Source organism: Pogoniulus pusillus, chromosome 25 (genome assembly GCF_015220805.1).
Source record: "Pogoniulus pusillus isolate bPogPus1 chromosome 25, bPogPus1.pri, whole genome shotgun sequence".
NCBI classification, from domain to species: domain Eukaryota; kingdom Metazoa; phylum Chordata; class Aves; order Piciformes; family Lybiidae; genus Pogoniulus; species Pogoniulus pusillus.
The window spans coordinates 8412154-8428711 of NC_087288.1; the positions used below are offsets into that span (position 1 = coordinate 8412154).

At 50.0% G+C, this 16558-nt stretch overlaps 1 protein-coding gene across 5 annotated transcripts in view; it reads left to right on the plus strand.

Moving 5' to 3' along the window:
* CAPN13 (calpain 13) overlaps positions 1–16558 on the plus strand; it is a 66666-nt gene that overhangs the window by 32438 nt on the left and 17670 nt on the right. For 4 of the 5 annotated variants that reach the window (XR_010307016.1, XM_064164342.1, XM_064164339.1 and 1 more), the window contains 7 exons: positions 1068–1104; positions 3320–3382; positions 4467–4524; positions 5540–5607; positions 7595–7663; positions 8667–8745; positions 15011–15127. Coding sequence is in view for 4 of the 5 variants with exons in the window: in XM_064164342.1 (XP_064020412.1) it covers positions 1068–1104; positions 3320–3382; positions 4467–4524; positions 5540–5607; positions 7595–7663; positions 8667–8745; positions 15011–15127 (491 nt within the window). In the remaining variant the exon portion in view is untranslated. The remainder of the gene's footprint in view (positions 1–1067; positions 1105–3319; positions 3383–4466; positions 4525–5539; positions 5608–7594; positions 7664–8666; positions 8746–15010; positions 15128–16558) is intronic. The other variant, XM_064164341.1, reaches the window with a different exon arrangement.

Below are 16558 nucleotides of genomic sequence, written 5' to 3' on the forward strand. Positions count from 1 at the left end.
TAGTGGAAAAATGGTATCTTAGTTGATGAGAAGGCAGCTGTTATCACATTTTCACATGAACATGTGGGTCTCCTTTAAGTAAAGAGTGAGCCCCAGCATTCAGCCCTACCAAATGACCTTCCTTCAGAAGTGAACTTGATTGCAGCTCTTGCCTCATAGACCCACATCTTAATAATGAGATTGCTTTCTAGGCTTTGGCCCCTGGCAAAAGTAACCCAGAGCCAACTAAGGCAACTCCTTAGTTATGGAAAACAAACAGGAGAAGTCTGTGCCCTGGGGCTTGGCTGCCTTCAGCATAATGAGTCATGCACAGGACAATTCAGCCTTGGGAGGCAACACTTTCCAGGGGAGCCTCTGACCCTCACAGAACCTCCTGAGCTAAGCCAAGAGTGGGGATCCCAGCCACACAGTCTCTGAAGCACTCACCCATGCAATAGTGCAGATGCTACCAAAATAGCACCTGGCTTGCTTAATTTCTCTACCAGAAGCAAATCTCAAGCCTTGGATATTGTCACTATGTGGTCCTCAAGGAGGAATGGTGACCTCAGCTCAATTTCAGACAGTCACAGAACCATAGAATTGTTTTAGTTGGAAAAGGCCTCCAAGATTATGACCCATCAGCCTAAGACCACCATGGCCATTAAACTATCTCCACTCATTTCCTGAACAAACAATGCTGCCTTTTACGAGCCCAGGTGTTCTTTTTACTCCTGACCACTCCACTAGGCAAAGGTGAGTCAAGGCAGGGCAGCCCTCGCTTCTGTGAGGTGAAGTTAGTCTTGGCATGCTCAGAGTGAGACAAATTAGCCTTTCACTGCTGCTGGTGCCAGCAGGGCCAGCTCAGGGGAGGCAGTGGCCCCACAGCAGCCAGCGACTCAGACCTGCTTGCACAGAGAACCTCAGGACTGGTGCAAGTGTCGAGTGAACCAGGACGGAGTGGGTGGTGTGAGTGCTGAGCACCCTGTGGGGCTGCAGGCTGGATGAGCGCTCCTGTTGGTGCCTGCCTTCTGCCACACCTCCCAGCAGGCCTGTTCTCAGCCAGTTTGACTCTTGTACCTCTCTTCTAGGAGCTCAAACTCTCTTCCAAGCCCAGTGCCACCAATGGTAAGATTCTGTGAAATGTGACGTAGACACTGGTAGTAGCGAAGGCTTCCCAGGGAACTGACCACTCTGCAGCCAGCTCTGCTGACTCCTCTTCCTTCCCCACACACTAGACACCACTCTGCTCTTCTTTCCTTTCACTTGTCCTAGAGCCCAACTCCAGCACCCTGTCACCTTGCTGGGAGAGCAGGTGATCAGTGGGGTAACTCTCTGGAGAGACAGTGGTGACAACAAAGCCCTTCCCCTTCACCTGTCTCTCTTCCAGAGCCTGATTCTTGAAGCAAACAAGCCTCATACAATCCCCCTTCCAGCCTGTCCATCTGTCCTTTTCACCTCACCACTCTGACCAACCAACCAGAGCAGGGAGGAGAGCATTTCAAAGACAGGAATTTCTTGCAATGCCTGTAACATGCAGCTAAGGAGGAGAGGGGGTGAAGGGCCTGAAACACAAACCCTATGAGAGGCTGAGGGAGCTGGGGGTGTGCAGCCTGCAGAAGAGGAGGCTCAGGGCAGACCTCATTGCTGTCTACAACTACCTGAAGGGAGGCTGTAGCCAGGTGGGGTTGGTCTCTTTTCCCAGGCAAGCAGCAACAGAACAAGGGGACACAGTCTCAAATTGTGCCAGGGGAGGTCTAGGCTGGATGCTAGGAGGAAGTTGTTGCCAGAGAGAGTGATTTGCACTGGAATGGGCTGCCCAGGGAGGTAGTGGAGTCACCATCCCTGGAGGTGTTCAAGATTGAATGAGGCACTTGGTGCCATGGTCTAGTTGACTGGCTAGGACTGGGTGCTAGGTTGGACTGGATGATCTTGGAGGTCTCTTCCAACCTGGCTGATGCTATGATTCTATATGAAAAAGTTACACATCGAGTTTGGCCTTGTTTAAAAAGACCTCACACCAGGGAGTGGGGCCCTACCTGCCTTCCCTGTGGGAATAGCTCCATCTGAGTTCTTGCACCTTGTAAGGCACAGGAGACCATAGAGGTGAGGCCCAAAGCAGATTTCTTCTGACTTTCATCAGGATGAAAACAAGGGAAATTACACTTCCAGACTGGTTATGCCTCTAGTTCAGCTCACCTTTCAGCCTGCCTAGCCTCGCTGCCATCTGTTACTGGACTTTCTCACGGTGCAAATCACCAGAGCTGGTCCACTCCATGCTGCTGTCACACCAGTTGCTTGCAAATCCCTGCTGCTGAGAGGCTGTTATTTATAGCAGTGCAAACTCAGTGCAGGCTTTTGAAGCCAAAGGTGTAAATCTGCTTCGGCAGAACACAAACCAAGGTCCTTTCCTTGTGATTTACTCTCCAGCCCACAATTAAGCCTGCTTAGGGGGGGCAGTGTAAATGATGGCTTACTTTCTTTTTCCACTGACAAGCTGTCAGTTTACTCATCTGTTGGCATTAGCCAATGTTTTGGCTTTGACAAATTATGGTACCCACACCCTCTCCCTTTGTTCAGGTATCTGGGATTCAGTGGTGTGAATTATCTCACACAGAGCTAAGGAACTGGGGCTTAGGCTTCAAGTTCCAGGGGAAAGGATAGTGTCAGGGATAGTTCCTGTTAGTGCCTGCTGGATCTTCTCACCAGAGGGTTGGAAAAGAAATAAATCACTTAGCCATTGAATTGCAATTGCTCAGGGACAACCAAGCCTGCCTTAAGGTTGAGAAGGTGCAAGAGAAAGGAAAAGTCAGCTCTGTTTTCTTGGTTCACATTAATGGGCTGCCCAGGGAGGTGGTGGAGTTGCCATCCCTGAAGGTGTTCAAGCAAAGCCTGGATGAGGCACTTAGTGCCATGGTCCAGTTGACTGGACAGGGCTGGGTGTTAGGTTTGACTGGATGAGCTTGGAGGTCTCTTCCAGCCTGGTTGATTCTGTGATTCTATGAATCTTCACATGTCCTAAGCTGCTGGTTTCAACCAAGGGTGATCAATAAAGGATCAGGGTTTGCATCTCTACCTTGACCTGTTGAACTCCACCCTGGATGTATTCTGTTGTCCTCCTGAGCTGCTCCTTACTTGGCTATACTACATGATACCATCCAGGCTATGCTTCTTCCTTGCTGTTCCTTGCTCCCAGGCCGCTCTGCTTTGGGGGCGACAAACAACTGCAGCCCGTGCCACACATTCCCTGCCCTCTCTCAAGTGCTGCTTGGATCTGCAGGCTTTCTGCCTCCAGTTGTTTTGGAACTGAATTATTGATGTGTGTGCTTTGTCTTTGATCCAGGATGTACCGAGACAGAACGAGGACAGCTCCTATAAGGCTGTCTTCTTAAGATATGCTAAGCAGGTACCCTATCTAAAACATCTTTCTGAAGAGAAACAAAACAGCCACGTGGCCTGGCAAAAAAAAGAGACACTGCTCTGTGAGCTTGATGCAAATCCATTTAGAGAAATGGGGTGGGGGTTTGGAGGCAGGGGTGGAGGGGGGAATGTAGCTGCATCCTCAAGTGGATACCCTGAAAGCAGTATTGATTGACCTGCCAACCTTCCCCCACTCCCAAGACAAATGTGACATTCAGCTGGGCTAGGCTGGCTAGCAGAGGAGTGGAGATTGGTGGTCATGCTGCTGCTAGGCCTGCATGTGCCATTTATTTGTTTGTTTGTTTGTTCATCTATTTATTTGTTTGTTTGGCTTTGGTTTGGTTTGTTTATTTGCTGAAAGCAATTAGAAAGCCTTGGGTATTCCTCCCCTCCCATCGACATCGTTTTCCATTTGCCTTCATGGCATTTGGAAACCAGACATCAGTCAGCCTTTGAGTAATTGATTCCCTCTTCCTTCAGAGCCAAACTCTGCATTCACAGGAGATGCTTTTAGTGGTTTAATAAACTGTTAGAAAGAACTTCTCGGCTTAGTCAAGAGGAAAAAAATGTCAGTGCCAAAAGCCTTTGCACAATGGCAGTTAACACTTCTATCAATGCATGAAGGTGCAAATGAGCACAGCCTGCCATGCTCAGTGCCCTGGCAGTGGCTCAGGAGGGAGGCAGGTTGACTGCAGGGCAGCTGAGAAGGGAGCAGGCAGCAGTGCCTGCGCTCTCAGCCCGCTCTCCTAGCTGCCTGCTGTGCCTGCCCATCGGCGGCTCTCCAGCTAGGGGCTGGTGGAGTCAGCAAATGTTCCCACCCCTGCCGAACGTACCCCATGGTGATGGGAGTGGCTGCAACCCCCCCAGACTCTTGCAGGGAAGGATCAAGAGTGGTCCAGCACTGCAGAGGGCTCTGTCATGGTTCCAAGGGTGTGCTGCTGTTCCTGTGATATAAACAGATGTCCTTCTTAGTTGCTACAGGGCATGAGTGGAAATATTTTGAGCAGAGGTGGCACAGGTCATAAATTTTATGCTCACAAACCTCTCTTTGCATTTTATCCTGCATTTAGGGCTCAGATATGGATGCCTTGCAGCTGCAACAACTGCTTAATGAAGTGATCCTGCGAGGTAAGGCTTTTACAACCCAGCTCATGTGCTTCTCTATCCTTACTCTGGTGTAAATTGTGGTCCTTCCAAGCCCTCAGCCTGGCTTACTGCACTGTTAGATCTCAAAGAAGGAGAGTGCCTCCACCAAGGCTGCTTTACAGTCACAACAGTTTGGGTTTCTTCCTTTGAAGACATTCAAAGTGCTATTCAGATGAAGACAGCAAAGCTACCCAGAGCTGACACTTCAGTGCACAGCCATCAGCAAAGCTGTGAATCTGCTCCACAGCCAGACTTCACCCTGCCCTTCCCATCCCCCATTCTGGATGGCCTCTGCTTGGCAGACCTACCCTACTCCATGCTGCTCTTCTCCTGGGTGTCCCTGCAGCCCCCATGAGCACCTCTTCTTGCTCTGTGCCTCCTGAGTTGCAGCAGGAACTCAGTCCCTGGCTAGGCTGCACCAGTGAGCACCTCAGGCCTCCTCACCATCACCCAGTTTCTCCCAGTTTAGCCCTGGCCTGCACTGGACCTCTGCAGAGGCCTTAGGGTGGCTTTCAGCATTTCCCAGCATTCCTAACTTGCCCACTTTATGAAAGCAGCATGGAATAAGGGCATGGGCAGAGGACTTGAACCAACTCAGTCGTGCACAAGGCTCAGAGTGCTCTTAGCACTCACTAATTCGGTGTGGGAGGCCTCTCGTGTTGCCGTCCTTTCCCTAAGCCTTATTCCAAGAGGGAAGAGTTTCCATCAGGGCAGGGAGCTGGGCAGAAACTGCAGAGCAGCTACCCGAGAGCCCAAAGAAGACACCTGTCCTTGGGGAAAGGAGCAGTGGAGATGTCTGGGACTTCTCAGACACCCTCAGTGGACCTCAGCACAGAACACAGCCCTTGCTGCTTGTTTGAGAACCTGAGACAGATATGAGGCTTTTTAGCTGTGTAAGCCTTCAGACTAGTGTCCTCCCTCCCTCTGAGTGGTGACCTGGTGCCTCTGTCAGCCCTTTTGTCTTTGCCAATTCCTTCTGTTGTGTCAATCCTTGCAGATGAAATGACCAGCCTGGGAGGAAGATTCAGCTTCGATTCATGCAGAGGCATTTTAGCTCTGATGGATGTATCCTTTCAGCAGAAGCAGTAAACTTGCCTGGTGCTGCCCATCCCTGCCTTGAGTTATGGCTAAGCTGAGTATCCCAGTGTAAGAACCTGAAAACAAATATTGGCCCAAATCCTCCATAAATAATGGTCACAGAGTTTGCAGGACTTTGCCATGCGTGCCCAGGCTCTGGTGTGTCTGCTGAAAGGTGAGGATCACCCTTCTGCTATCAGCTAACTCTTTGCTTCCATCTTCCCCCATGCAGGGCCCAGGGCTTGGCTGAGCTTCACAGAATCACAAAGACATTCAGGTTGGAACAGTCCCTCAGGACCACCAAATCCAACCAATATCCCTACTCTCCAGGGTGCACCCTAAACCATATCCCCAAGCACCCCATCCAAATGACCTTTGAACACATCCAGGGCTGCTGATTCAACCATCTCCCTGGGCAGCTCATTCCAGTGCCTGACCACTTTTGCTGGGAAAAACATGTTTCCTAATGTCCAGTTTAAACCTACCCAGTCACAGCTTGAGGCCATTCCCTCTTGTTCTATCACTAACTTTCTTTACTGCAAGGGTCACAGAGCACTGGAATAAGCTTCCCAGAGAGGTTGTGGAGTCTCCTTCTCTGGAGGCTTTCAAGGCCTGTCTGGATGTGTTCCTCTGTGTTAGATATCATTGTCCTGCTCTGGCAGGGGGGTTGGACTGGATGATCTCCTTGGGTCCCTTCCAACCTCTAATATCCTGTGATCCTGTAATTGCCTGTGGTGCTGCTCAGAACTCCTAGATGGTATATGGAAGGGAACAGGTCCACTGACACAATCCTTCAGTCATCCTTGAGGGATGTCTGCTGATGCCCCTGGGCTTCTACAGCTCATGCTGGGGAAAAGTTTTCTCACATGTGGCACATGCATGACTCAGACTATGACTGCCTCAAGACAGCAGGCATCAGGACTGACTCCCTGTGCTCTTGGCTTCTTTGGTGCCTGTTGCTCCAAGGGGATCCAGCATCCAGTGCTAATACTGGGGTGCTGGTGGATGAGCCAGCAGTGTGCACTTGCAGCCTGGAGGGCCAACCAGAGCCTGGGCTGCATCAGGAGAAGTGTGGGCAGCAGGGCAAGGGAGGTAATTCTCCCCCTCTACTCTGCTCTGGTCAGACCCCACCTGGAGTACTGCATCCAGTCCTGGAGCCCCTATTACAAGAGGGATGTGGAGCTGATGGAGTGTGTCCAGAGAAGGGCCACAAGGATGATAGCACCTCTCCTATGAGGACAGACTAAAGGAGTTGGGGCTGTTCAGTCTGGAGAAGAGGAGGCTGCGAGGTGACCTTCTTGTGGCCTTCCAGGATATGAAAGGGGCCTACAAAAAAGCTGGGGAGGGACTTCAGGCTCTCAGGGAGTGACAGGACTGGGGGGAATGGAGCAAAGCTGGAGATGGGGAGGTTCAGACTGGAAGTGAAGAGGTAGTTGTTCATCATGAGAGTGGTGAGAGGCTGGAATGGGTTGCCCAGGGAGGTGGTTTAGGCTCTGTCTCTGGAGGTGTTTAAGGCCAGGCTAAATGAGGCTGTGGGCAGCCTGCTCTAGAGTAGGGTGTCCCTGCCCATGGCAGGGGGGTTGGAACTGGCTGATCCTTGTGGTCCCTTCCAACCCTGACTGATTCTATGACTCTAAGCACTGAGGCCAGGCAAGGTGCACACACTGGGGCATGGGGTCAAGGTGGCTCAGTGTCAGCTGAACAATCACTGCAGGGTCCTTTGTGGTTAAAAGCACCACATAAACCAGAAACATTTTCTTGCTTGTGAGCACAGGAATAAGCAGCTGCACAATGCGCCGAAGAAGGTGAGTTTAGCTCTGAGAATAACTGAGAGCAGAAAAGCTCTTGGCTTTCTCAACACAAAGTAAGAGGAGGATGAGCTTATGTCTGTGTTTCTGTGAAGGCAGCATGCTGGGGAACAGAGACAGCCAGGTTTAGCTTTCATTAGCTGTCAAGTCCTTAACCAGACTCCCAGCTCCACTCGAACGGACGACTGACGCTGCAAGAGTTCAGGAGCCTCTGGCAAATCCTCGCTGAGTACACGGTACATGAGGGATGCTCTCTCCTCTCCTGGGCTTTTCATCACCAGGGTGCAGATGCTCTGTGATAGCAGTGCTGGGGGGAAAAGCTTTGCAAAGATTGTTTGCTCAGTGGGTCAGATTTTCCTGCTCTCATGCAAAGGCTGAACCCTCAGCAAGCTGCAGTGTGTGTGATGTGCTCCAAATGAGCAGCCAAGGGTTTTCAAACACAGGGGATGAAGAGGAGAAGGGTGGGGAAAGGCAAGAAGGCCAGTTAGGCTCAGAGTTGATGGAAATCTGTTTGAATGCCACCACTGGCACTGGAAATGCATGGGATCCAATGAAATCTATCTGGCAGAAATGTCTCTGCTCCAGGATAAGCATTAGGTCTGAAAGCAGTGAGAACAGCAGCTCGGTGCTTAGGGTTCCCACCTGAATTCAGAGCCAGGGCATGCATGGCAGTTTCTCTGCATCAGATCACAAAACCATTGGATGATCATCAAGTCTGACCCCTCTGCTGGAGCATGATCCTTCTCCCTCACTCCTGGTGCAGGACAGGAAGGCTTCCTGAATCCTCAGGGTTGGGTGGACTTTGCTTCTTTTCATCCTTCCTGAGATGCCACCTAGGACGTGGGATCTTGTTTCCCCATCTAGCAGCTGTGCTCTTCCCACTGGCCACGCTTCAGGTGTGGCTTGTGGGATTGCAGCAGTAAGCTGGGAAAGATGACTCCCACACCATTCGGGGATTCAGGACTCCTGGCTCGTTTCAGGTGTTATAGACAATGTCTTTGTGTCAGTGGAGGTGTGAGGGAGTGAGCAAAAATGCTTCCACCCACCCATACCTCTGGGGTTCCTTACACAGTAACACACTGCCTGAGGCTTCTGGAAATGGATCATGGCCACCCCATCTCATCTCCTGAATATCTCTGCAGCCTGTTTGCTAAAGAGGGAAAGCATAATTAGCTACAGCAGTAAACTTGAGAAGTGCTGATATGGGCTTGAAATCTGCCTCCTCACTGTTTTTTTTAGGATATTTTCAGCAAGGCAGACAGAAACCGTTCTGGATTTCTTGATGTGTCTGAACTGAAGAGTGCAATACAGATGGCAGGTATGTCCACGGGTGCTGAGCAGCTCCCTTTCTTGTCCCTCTGGCAGTGAAGGAAAGGATGGAAAACAGAGAGGAAAGCAAAAAGAGCTTCAGGAGAATTAAATAATGGTTTGGGTTGGAAGAGACCTCAAAGGTTATCCAGTTCCAAACCTCCGCCATGGGCAGGGACACCTTCCACTAGATCAGGTTGCTTAAAGCCTCATCCAGCCTGGTCTTGAACACCACCAGGGAGGCAGCATCCAGAACCTCCCTGGGCAACCTGTGCCACTGTCTCACCACCCTCACTGGAAAGAATTTCTTCCTAATCTCCAATCTGAATCTGCTCTTCTCCAGCTTCAGTCCATTCCCCCTCACCCTGTCACTACAAGCCCTTGTAAAAAGTCCCTCCCCAGCTTTCTTGTAGGTCCCCTTCAGGTACTAGAGGGCTGCTCTAAGGTCTCCCTAGAGCCTTCTTTTCTTCAGGCTGCACAGCCCCAGCTCTCTCAGCCTGTCTCCATAGGGGAAGTTCTCCAGCCCTCTGATCATGGCCACCTCTGGAGGTGCTCCAGCAGCTCCATGCCTTTCTTATGCTTGAGGCACCAGAACTGGACACCATACTCCAGGTGGGGCCTCATGAGAGCAGAGTGGAGGGGTAGAATCACCTCCCTTGTCCTGCTGGTCACACTATATTTGATGCAGCCCAGTGCCTGGGATTGTACAAAAGTGCTAATTAGAGCACAGTGCTGCCCAAAGGTTTGCACTGGTTTAGGGCACTGGCACAGAGAGCTCATTTCAGGAAGAGAAATCCCTCGTGGTGCATCTGGGGAGCCAGCAGAGAGATGCAGAGAAGCATCTGGCACTGGCCAGAGCTGGCAGACTGACTTAGCCACAGTGTCTCTATGTCATGGGCAGAAGATTCAACAGAGGAAAGGAGTAAGGAACAGCCCCTGCAGTTTCTCTCCAGGGCAGTGACAGTCTGCAAAGCAAAGCTCCAGCGACATACATTTACGTGGTTTGCACTGACCTCTGTTGGCTACAGCAATGCTGAAACTTGCCAAGAGAGCTTGGGACCCCTTCCTTCGAGTGAAGCATTTCAGACGGGTCACCTCTTCAGAGACTTAGTGCAGCACATACAGCTCTGAGACAGCAATACTCCTGCAGGCTGCAGTGGAGATGGTTCCTCCTGTCTGCAGCTCGGACGGGCAAGGAACCTGCTGCAGAGTTGCTGTATGTGACAGCCCCCAGCTCAGGGGATGTAGGTGTCATATTTTCTGTCCTTGTTGCTGAGAGGTGGGCAGAGCATTAGCATCTGCCTGAGGAGCACAGGACCAATGTGCCAAATGTCAAAGGATTTGCTGCCAGGTCCGTTCTGTGAGCAAGGCACTGAAGTGTGAAACAGGGAGGGAGATTGTCCACTGAGGAGTCCTGACAGCCAAACCAGTGCAGCTTTTTGAGGAGAGAAAAGGGCACTGCTCAGTGGCAAACTCACTGCATGTTGGAATCAGAATCACTGAATGGGTGGGATTGGAATGGACCTCCAGAGATCATCAAGTCCAATCCCACTGCCAGAGCAGGGTCACCTAGGGCAGGTCGCTCAGGAACATATCCAGATGGGTCCTGCATGTCTCCCAAGAAGGAGACTCCACGATCTCACTGGGCAGCCTGCTCCAATGCTCCAGGACCCTTGCAGTCAAGATGTTTTTAATAGTATCACAGAATCACTTGGGTTGGAAGGGACCTTTAAAAGTCATCTAATCCAATCTCCCTGCAATGAGCAGGGACATCGTCAACCAAATCAGGTTGCCCAGAGCCCAGTCAAGCCTCACCTTGAATACCTCCAGGGATGTAGCCTCACCAACCTCTCAGGCCAAACTGTTGGCACTGGCTCAGCCACTCTCATTTTTTTTCCTACCATCCAATCTAAATCTGTTCTTTACTTTCAAACCATTGCCCCATGTGCTATCACTGCAGGCCTTCATTAACACATATCCTCCTGTTGAGGAGGAACTTTCTCTGTTCCAGGCTATAAGCAGTTCTGAGTAGAGGGAGGAAAAAAATTCTAAGTTCATTTTGCCACCCTCTGGGGCATTTCAACCTGGTTTTGCAGCAGGATGATCCCTGTCCTGGCTTTTAAGCAGGAAGGGGTGGACAGCCCCATAAGGCACTTGGGAGGTTGGTGCTACCTCTGAGAGTGACACAAATACAACTAAACACAGCTCCTGGCCAGCTGTTCCCTCAAGTGCTCTGTGCTTTCCCCACCTAAACACTTAAGTGTCTGCCTAATTTTCACTGCTGTCTTAATGCTTTGAAGCATAACTATGGGTCAGATTTTCTGCCTGTGATGAAATGAAATGAAATGAAATGAAATGAAATGAAATGAAATGAAATGAAATGACCCAGACTAGACTCAGCCAGCTGGAAGCTAAGGAATGAAGCTCTATATTCACAGCTTAGCACAATACACAACCAGGTATTTACAATCTGTTATGGATATATGCAGCTCTATACAGAATTATACAACTTAAAAGTAATACAGAAACACAACAGCCCTCCCAGAAACCAGAGCCCCCAGGAGGGTCTCTCAACCACCCTTCCACCTTCTTTTCACCCCTCTGCCTTACCCCAGAGTCTGCCTTATGTGCAAGGTGAGTTTGGAGGATGGGCAAAGGGGGTTAGAAGCAGAATGACTCGTTGGGTTATGCAAGAGAAGCCCAGGGAGAAAACACAGACACCAACTCTGGCAGGTAGAGACTCTGTCCTATCTGTGTTTGTGTCCTTGTTTTTTTGTCTCAGTAAATCTGTGAGCGAAGCAGACATCACCTCTGTTTCCTTTTCACAGCCTATAATCTAATTTTTAATCATTAAAATAATTAGCCTCACACCAGCACACTGCCAGAAGAAACCAGGCTAGCTGCATGAAAAGCCAGTGCTGCCCTGTGCTAGTTTGAGCCCAGCTGGGATATTTTGGTGAGAACTAGACTATAGGCTGTGAAAAGGAAACAATGCTGATGTCTGCTGCACTCATAGGCTTGCTGAGATGGATAAGAACAAGAACACAAACATAGATAATGCAGAGTTTGCTCTCTGGCTTTGGGCTGCACTTCTCTCTCTAACCTGCTGTCTGTCTAACTAATCCTTCTGCTTCCTAACCCCTGTGGCTAATCCTCCAAACTCACCTTGAACATAAGGCAAAGTCTGGGGTAAGGTAGAGGGGTGGGAGAAGGTGGAAGGATGGTTGGGAGCCCCTCCTGGGGACTCTGCTTTCTGGGAAGGCTGCTGTGTTTCTGTATTACTTTTTAACTTGCATATATTGCAAATACCTGCTTGGCTATTGTGCTGAGCTGTAAATATAGCTTCATTCTTCAATTTCCAGCTTGGCTGAGTCGAGTCTGGGTGATTTTCTTAGGTGTTGGGGGGGACAGGTAACACCCAAACCATCACATGCCCTGCAAGCAGGAGCCTGCTGTACTCAGAAACTCCTCACTGGCAATATTAAATGCATCAAAACAGTTTGGGGAGAAAACCAAAAAAAAAAAGAAGCATGAAATTCATACTTTAAAGCTTGGTTAAAGCCAGAGTGAGAAATCCAGCAGACAAAAAGGGTGGGGAGTAACCTTCCAAACCAGCTTCGGCACCTAACCGAAATGCCACTGCCACTTCTGCCTTGTCGGTGAGGTGAGGTGAAAGCTGTTACCAGGTGAGCAGATTTCAGAGCAAGTACATCCCAGGCTGACCATGATGAATGTTTTCCTGTTGCAGGACAAGATTCTAACACCTTGTAAGCAGCAATGCAATGCTTGTTGGAATCTGCTCTCCAGAGAGAGTCTGATTAAGTTCCCTACTGCTTTCAGGAGGTTAAAAATGAGATATAATTCATTGCTCACTACTACAGTGGGGCCTGGCAGTGATTTAAAATTAGAGAAGAAATTTCAGTTATTAGGTTTTTTTTTTAATTGCTAACTTCTACTTGTAGGAAAAAAAGAAATCTAAAATCAGGTTCATCTTCATTTGAAATGTCTAAGCCCAATGTATTTCCATGATTGAAATACTTAGCACTGTGTATCAGCTTCCTGTGGAAGACCACCTCCATCTAGGTTCATGCAGCCAGAGCATCTCAAGCTCCTATCACGTACTTATCAAGTGATAGGATGAGAGGAAATGGCCTGAAATTGTGTTGTGTTTGCACCATGGGGAGCTGTGGCTGGATGGCTCACCTTTTGTCCTTACTGACCTGGGCTCCTCAATTCAAGAAAGATGCTGAGGTACTGGGAGGTGTCCAAAGAAGGGGGACAAAGCTGGTGAGAGGCCTGGAGCACAGCCCTGTGAGAGAGGCTGAGGGAGCTGGGGGTGTGCAGCCTGCAGAAGAGGAGGCTCAGGGCAGAGCTCATTGCTGTCTACAACTACCTGAAGGGAGGCTGTAGCCAGGTGGGGTTGGTCTCTTCTGCCAGGCAACCAGCAACAGAACAAGGGGACACAGTCTCAAGTTGTGCCAGGGGAGGTCTAGGCTGGATGTTAGGAGGAAGTCGTTGGCAGAGAGAGTGATTGGCATTGGAATGGGCTGCCCAGGGAGGTGGTGGAGTCACTGTCCCTGGAGGTGTTGAAGCAAAGCCTGGCTGAGGCACTTAGTGCCATGGTCTGGTTGAGTGGACAGGGCTGGGTGCTAGGTTGGACTGGCTGAGCTTGGAGGTCTCTTCCAACCTGCTTGATTCTATGATTCTATCCCTTCGGGTAGTGGAAGGCACCTCTAAGATGTCCCCAGAGTCTTCTCCAGGTTGAACTCCAGCCCTTTCAGCCTATCCTCACAGCAGAGGTGCTCCAGCCCTTGGATCATCTTTGTGGCCCTCCAACAGACCTCATCTCTACTGGTAGCATCTCCTCCTGTATAGGTGTAGAGAAAGTGCTTCCTTCTTTTCTTCCCATGCACCTAATTTAGCTCCATTTAAAACTGGAAAGAAGAGAGCTAGTTAAATATACATATATATATGTATCCAGGAAAATCCTTTCTCTTCTATCTGAGCCATTGAAAACTGGGGGGGGAGCAAATGAGACTTTCCTGAAAAGTCATGGAATGCATTGAACTGAAGCTAGCAACCCAATTCTCTGCAGAAAACGTCTCTTTTGTTTAGCAAACCAGCTTTTAGTGCAAAATATATTTAAATCACTCTTCTGACATAGCCAGCACACTTAGGGGAGTTTTCTTTAACTGATAAAAGATTCACTCTAAAAGGCAGTATTTTTTTTTTGCTGTTGCTCATTCAACTGAATACCAATTCCCATGCACAGAGGCTGTGGCACAAACACTGAATCATCAGCTAATAGAAGAAAATATGAAATAAAGAAATGAACCCTTCACCATTTTCTAGTAGAAGGGGAAATGGAAGAATTAAGACTCCCAGGCATGCAGAGCCTGCAGCACCTCCTGGGCGGTGTCACAAGTGCTGTTCACAGGCTCCAGTGGTTCTGAGCCCAAGCAGATGACCCTTTCTTGGAGAACACAAAAGCTTGAAAGGCAAAGCAAGAGAGCAGTAGATTAGTGAGCCCAAGCTTTCCTGCCTGCTGACCTAAGCCACCACCTGAGTAAGAGGCTGGAAGGATTTCATATTGGTGAATTGGTTTGATTGGAGAAGTCCTCTAAGATCATCCATTCTGACCAGCCACCCGACACCACCATGCACGTTAAACCACATCCCCAAATGCTGTGTCTGCAGGTTGCTTGAACACCTCCAGAGATGGTGACTCCAGCACCTACCTGGGCTGCTTGGTCCAATGCCTGACCACTGCTGCAGGAAAGACATTTTTTTTAACCTCCAACCTAAACCTCCCCTGGCACAAATTCAGGACATTTTCTCTCCTTCTATCACCTGATACTAGAGAGACCAACCCCACCCCCCTCCAACCTCCTTTCAGGGAGCTGTAGAGAGCAATGAGGTCTCCCCTCAGCCTCCTCCAGACTAATCAACCCCAGTTCCTTCAGCTGCTCCTCACCAGCACTGTTCTCCACCCTTCACAAGCCTTGTTGCATTCTTTGGACACACTCCAGCTCCTCAATGTCCTTCCTGTAGTGAGGGTCCCAAACTAAAACCAGTATTGGTGGTGCAACCTCACCAGGATTTGTCATCTCCCTACTTTGACTCTCATGCACCAAGCTGGCAAAAGGCAAGCTGCTGTCCAGGGCCACGCGACCTGGCACAAGAGGAAGGGCCTCAGCATCTTTGTAGGGCCATCAGAGCTGGTCCACGTTCCTGCAGTGTGTCCCCACACCCTGTCTGTCCTCGTCCTCCTGCAGGTCTGGCCGTCAGCGAGCAGCTGCTGCGCCTGCTGGTCCTGCGCTATGGCGACACCGCCGGCAGAGTTGGCTTCTCCGACTTCGTCTGCTGCCTGCTGCGCCTCAAAACCATGACCCGTGAGTCTCAGCCCTGGTGCCTGGCAGGGCAGCTGGCAAAACCAGGCTGAGGGAAGCAGTGGGAGGCAAGGGACATGATGCTACACCTGATTGTCACAGAATCGTTTTGGTTGGAAGAGAACTTTAAGATGATTAAGGGCAACCCTTAACCCAGCACTGCCAGGTCACCGCTGAACCGTATCCCTCAGCACCACATCTATGTGGCTTTTCTGTCCCTCCTTGGGATGGAGACTTCACTGCCCTGAGCAGTTGACAACTGTTTTGGGGAAGAAATTGTTCCTCATGTCCAACCTAAATCTCCACTGGTTAAACTTGAGGCTGTTTCTTCTTATCCTATCTCTTGTTCCTTGGGAGAAGAGTCGAAATCCTGCCTCTATCCAACCTCTTTTCAGGGAACTGTAGAGAGTGAGGAGGTCTCCCCTCATCCTCCTCTCTTCGATGCCAAACAACCCCAGTTCCCTCAGCTGCTCCTCACAATACTTGTACTGGAGATGCTTCAACAGTATTTTTCCTCTTCACTGGACATCTTCCAGCCCCTCAATGTCCTCCTCAGAGTGAGAGGCCCAAAACTGAACACAGGATTCATGGTGCTGGCGCACCAATGCCAGCATATGTGGTGACAGTCTCTGCCCTGGCCCTGCTGGCCACACTATTGCTGATCTAAGCCTGAGTGCTGTTGGCCTTCAGTCAAGGAACATTTGTGTAGAGCCTACACAATGCATACATGGCCTAACAGCACAGCTTGGAAATAACAAAGAGACCCAAAGCCCAGGCATGGCCCAGGCATCCCTTTGGGCAGGCTGTTAGCCAGAAGCCAGATTTGTCTGCTGCCCACAGGAGCAACCAGCTGGTAGAGAGCAGTTTAGAGCAGAGAGAAAGCAGCAGCTGGGAATCACAGAATGACAAAGCTTTAGAGGTTGGGAGGGACCTCCAGAGATCAGCCAGTCCAACATCCCTGCCAAGGTAGGATCCCCTAGGGTAGTCTACACAGGAATGCATCCAGGCAGGTTTTGAAAGTCTCCAGAGAAGGAGACTCCACAACCTCTCTGGGCAGCCTGCTCCAGTGCTCTGCCACCCTCACTGTAAAGAAGTTTCTCCTTATGTTGAGGTGAAACCTTCTATGTTTCAGTTTGTAGCTATTGCTCCTTGTCTTATTGCTGCTGACCAGCAAAAAGAGATGGCCACATCCACTTGACACCCACCCCTTTAACTGTATCACTTGTGTAAATCAGATCTCCTCTCAGTCTTCTCTTCTCCAGACTAAACAGCCCCAGGTCTCTCTGTCTCTCTTTGTAGGGGAGATGCTCAGGTCCCCCAGCCATCCTTGTGGCTCTGCAATGGACTCTTTCCAGCAGGTCCCTGTCTCTCTTGAACTGAGGAGCTCAAAATTGGACACAGTATTCCAGGTGTGGTCTCACCAGGGCAGATGCC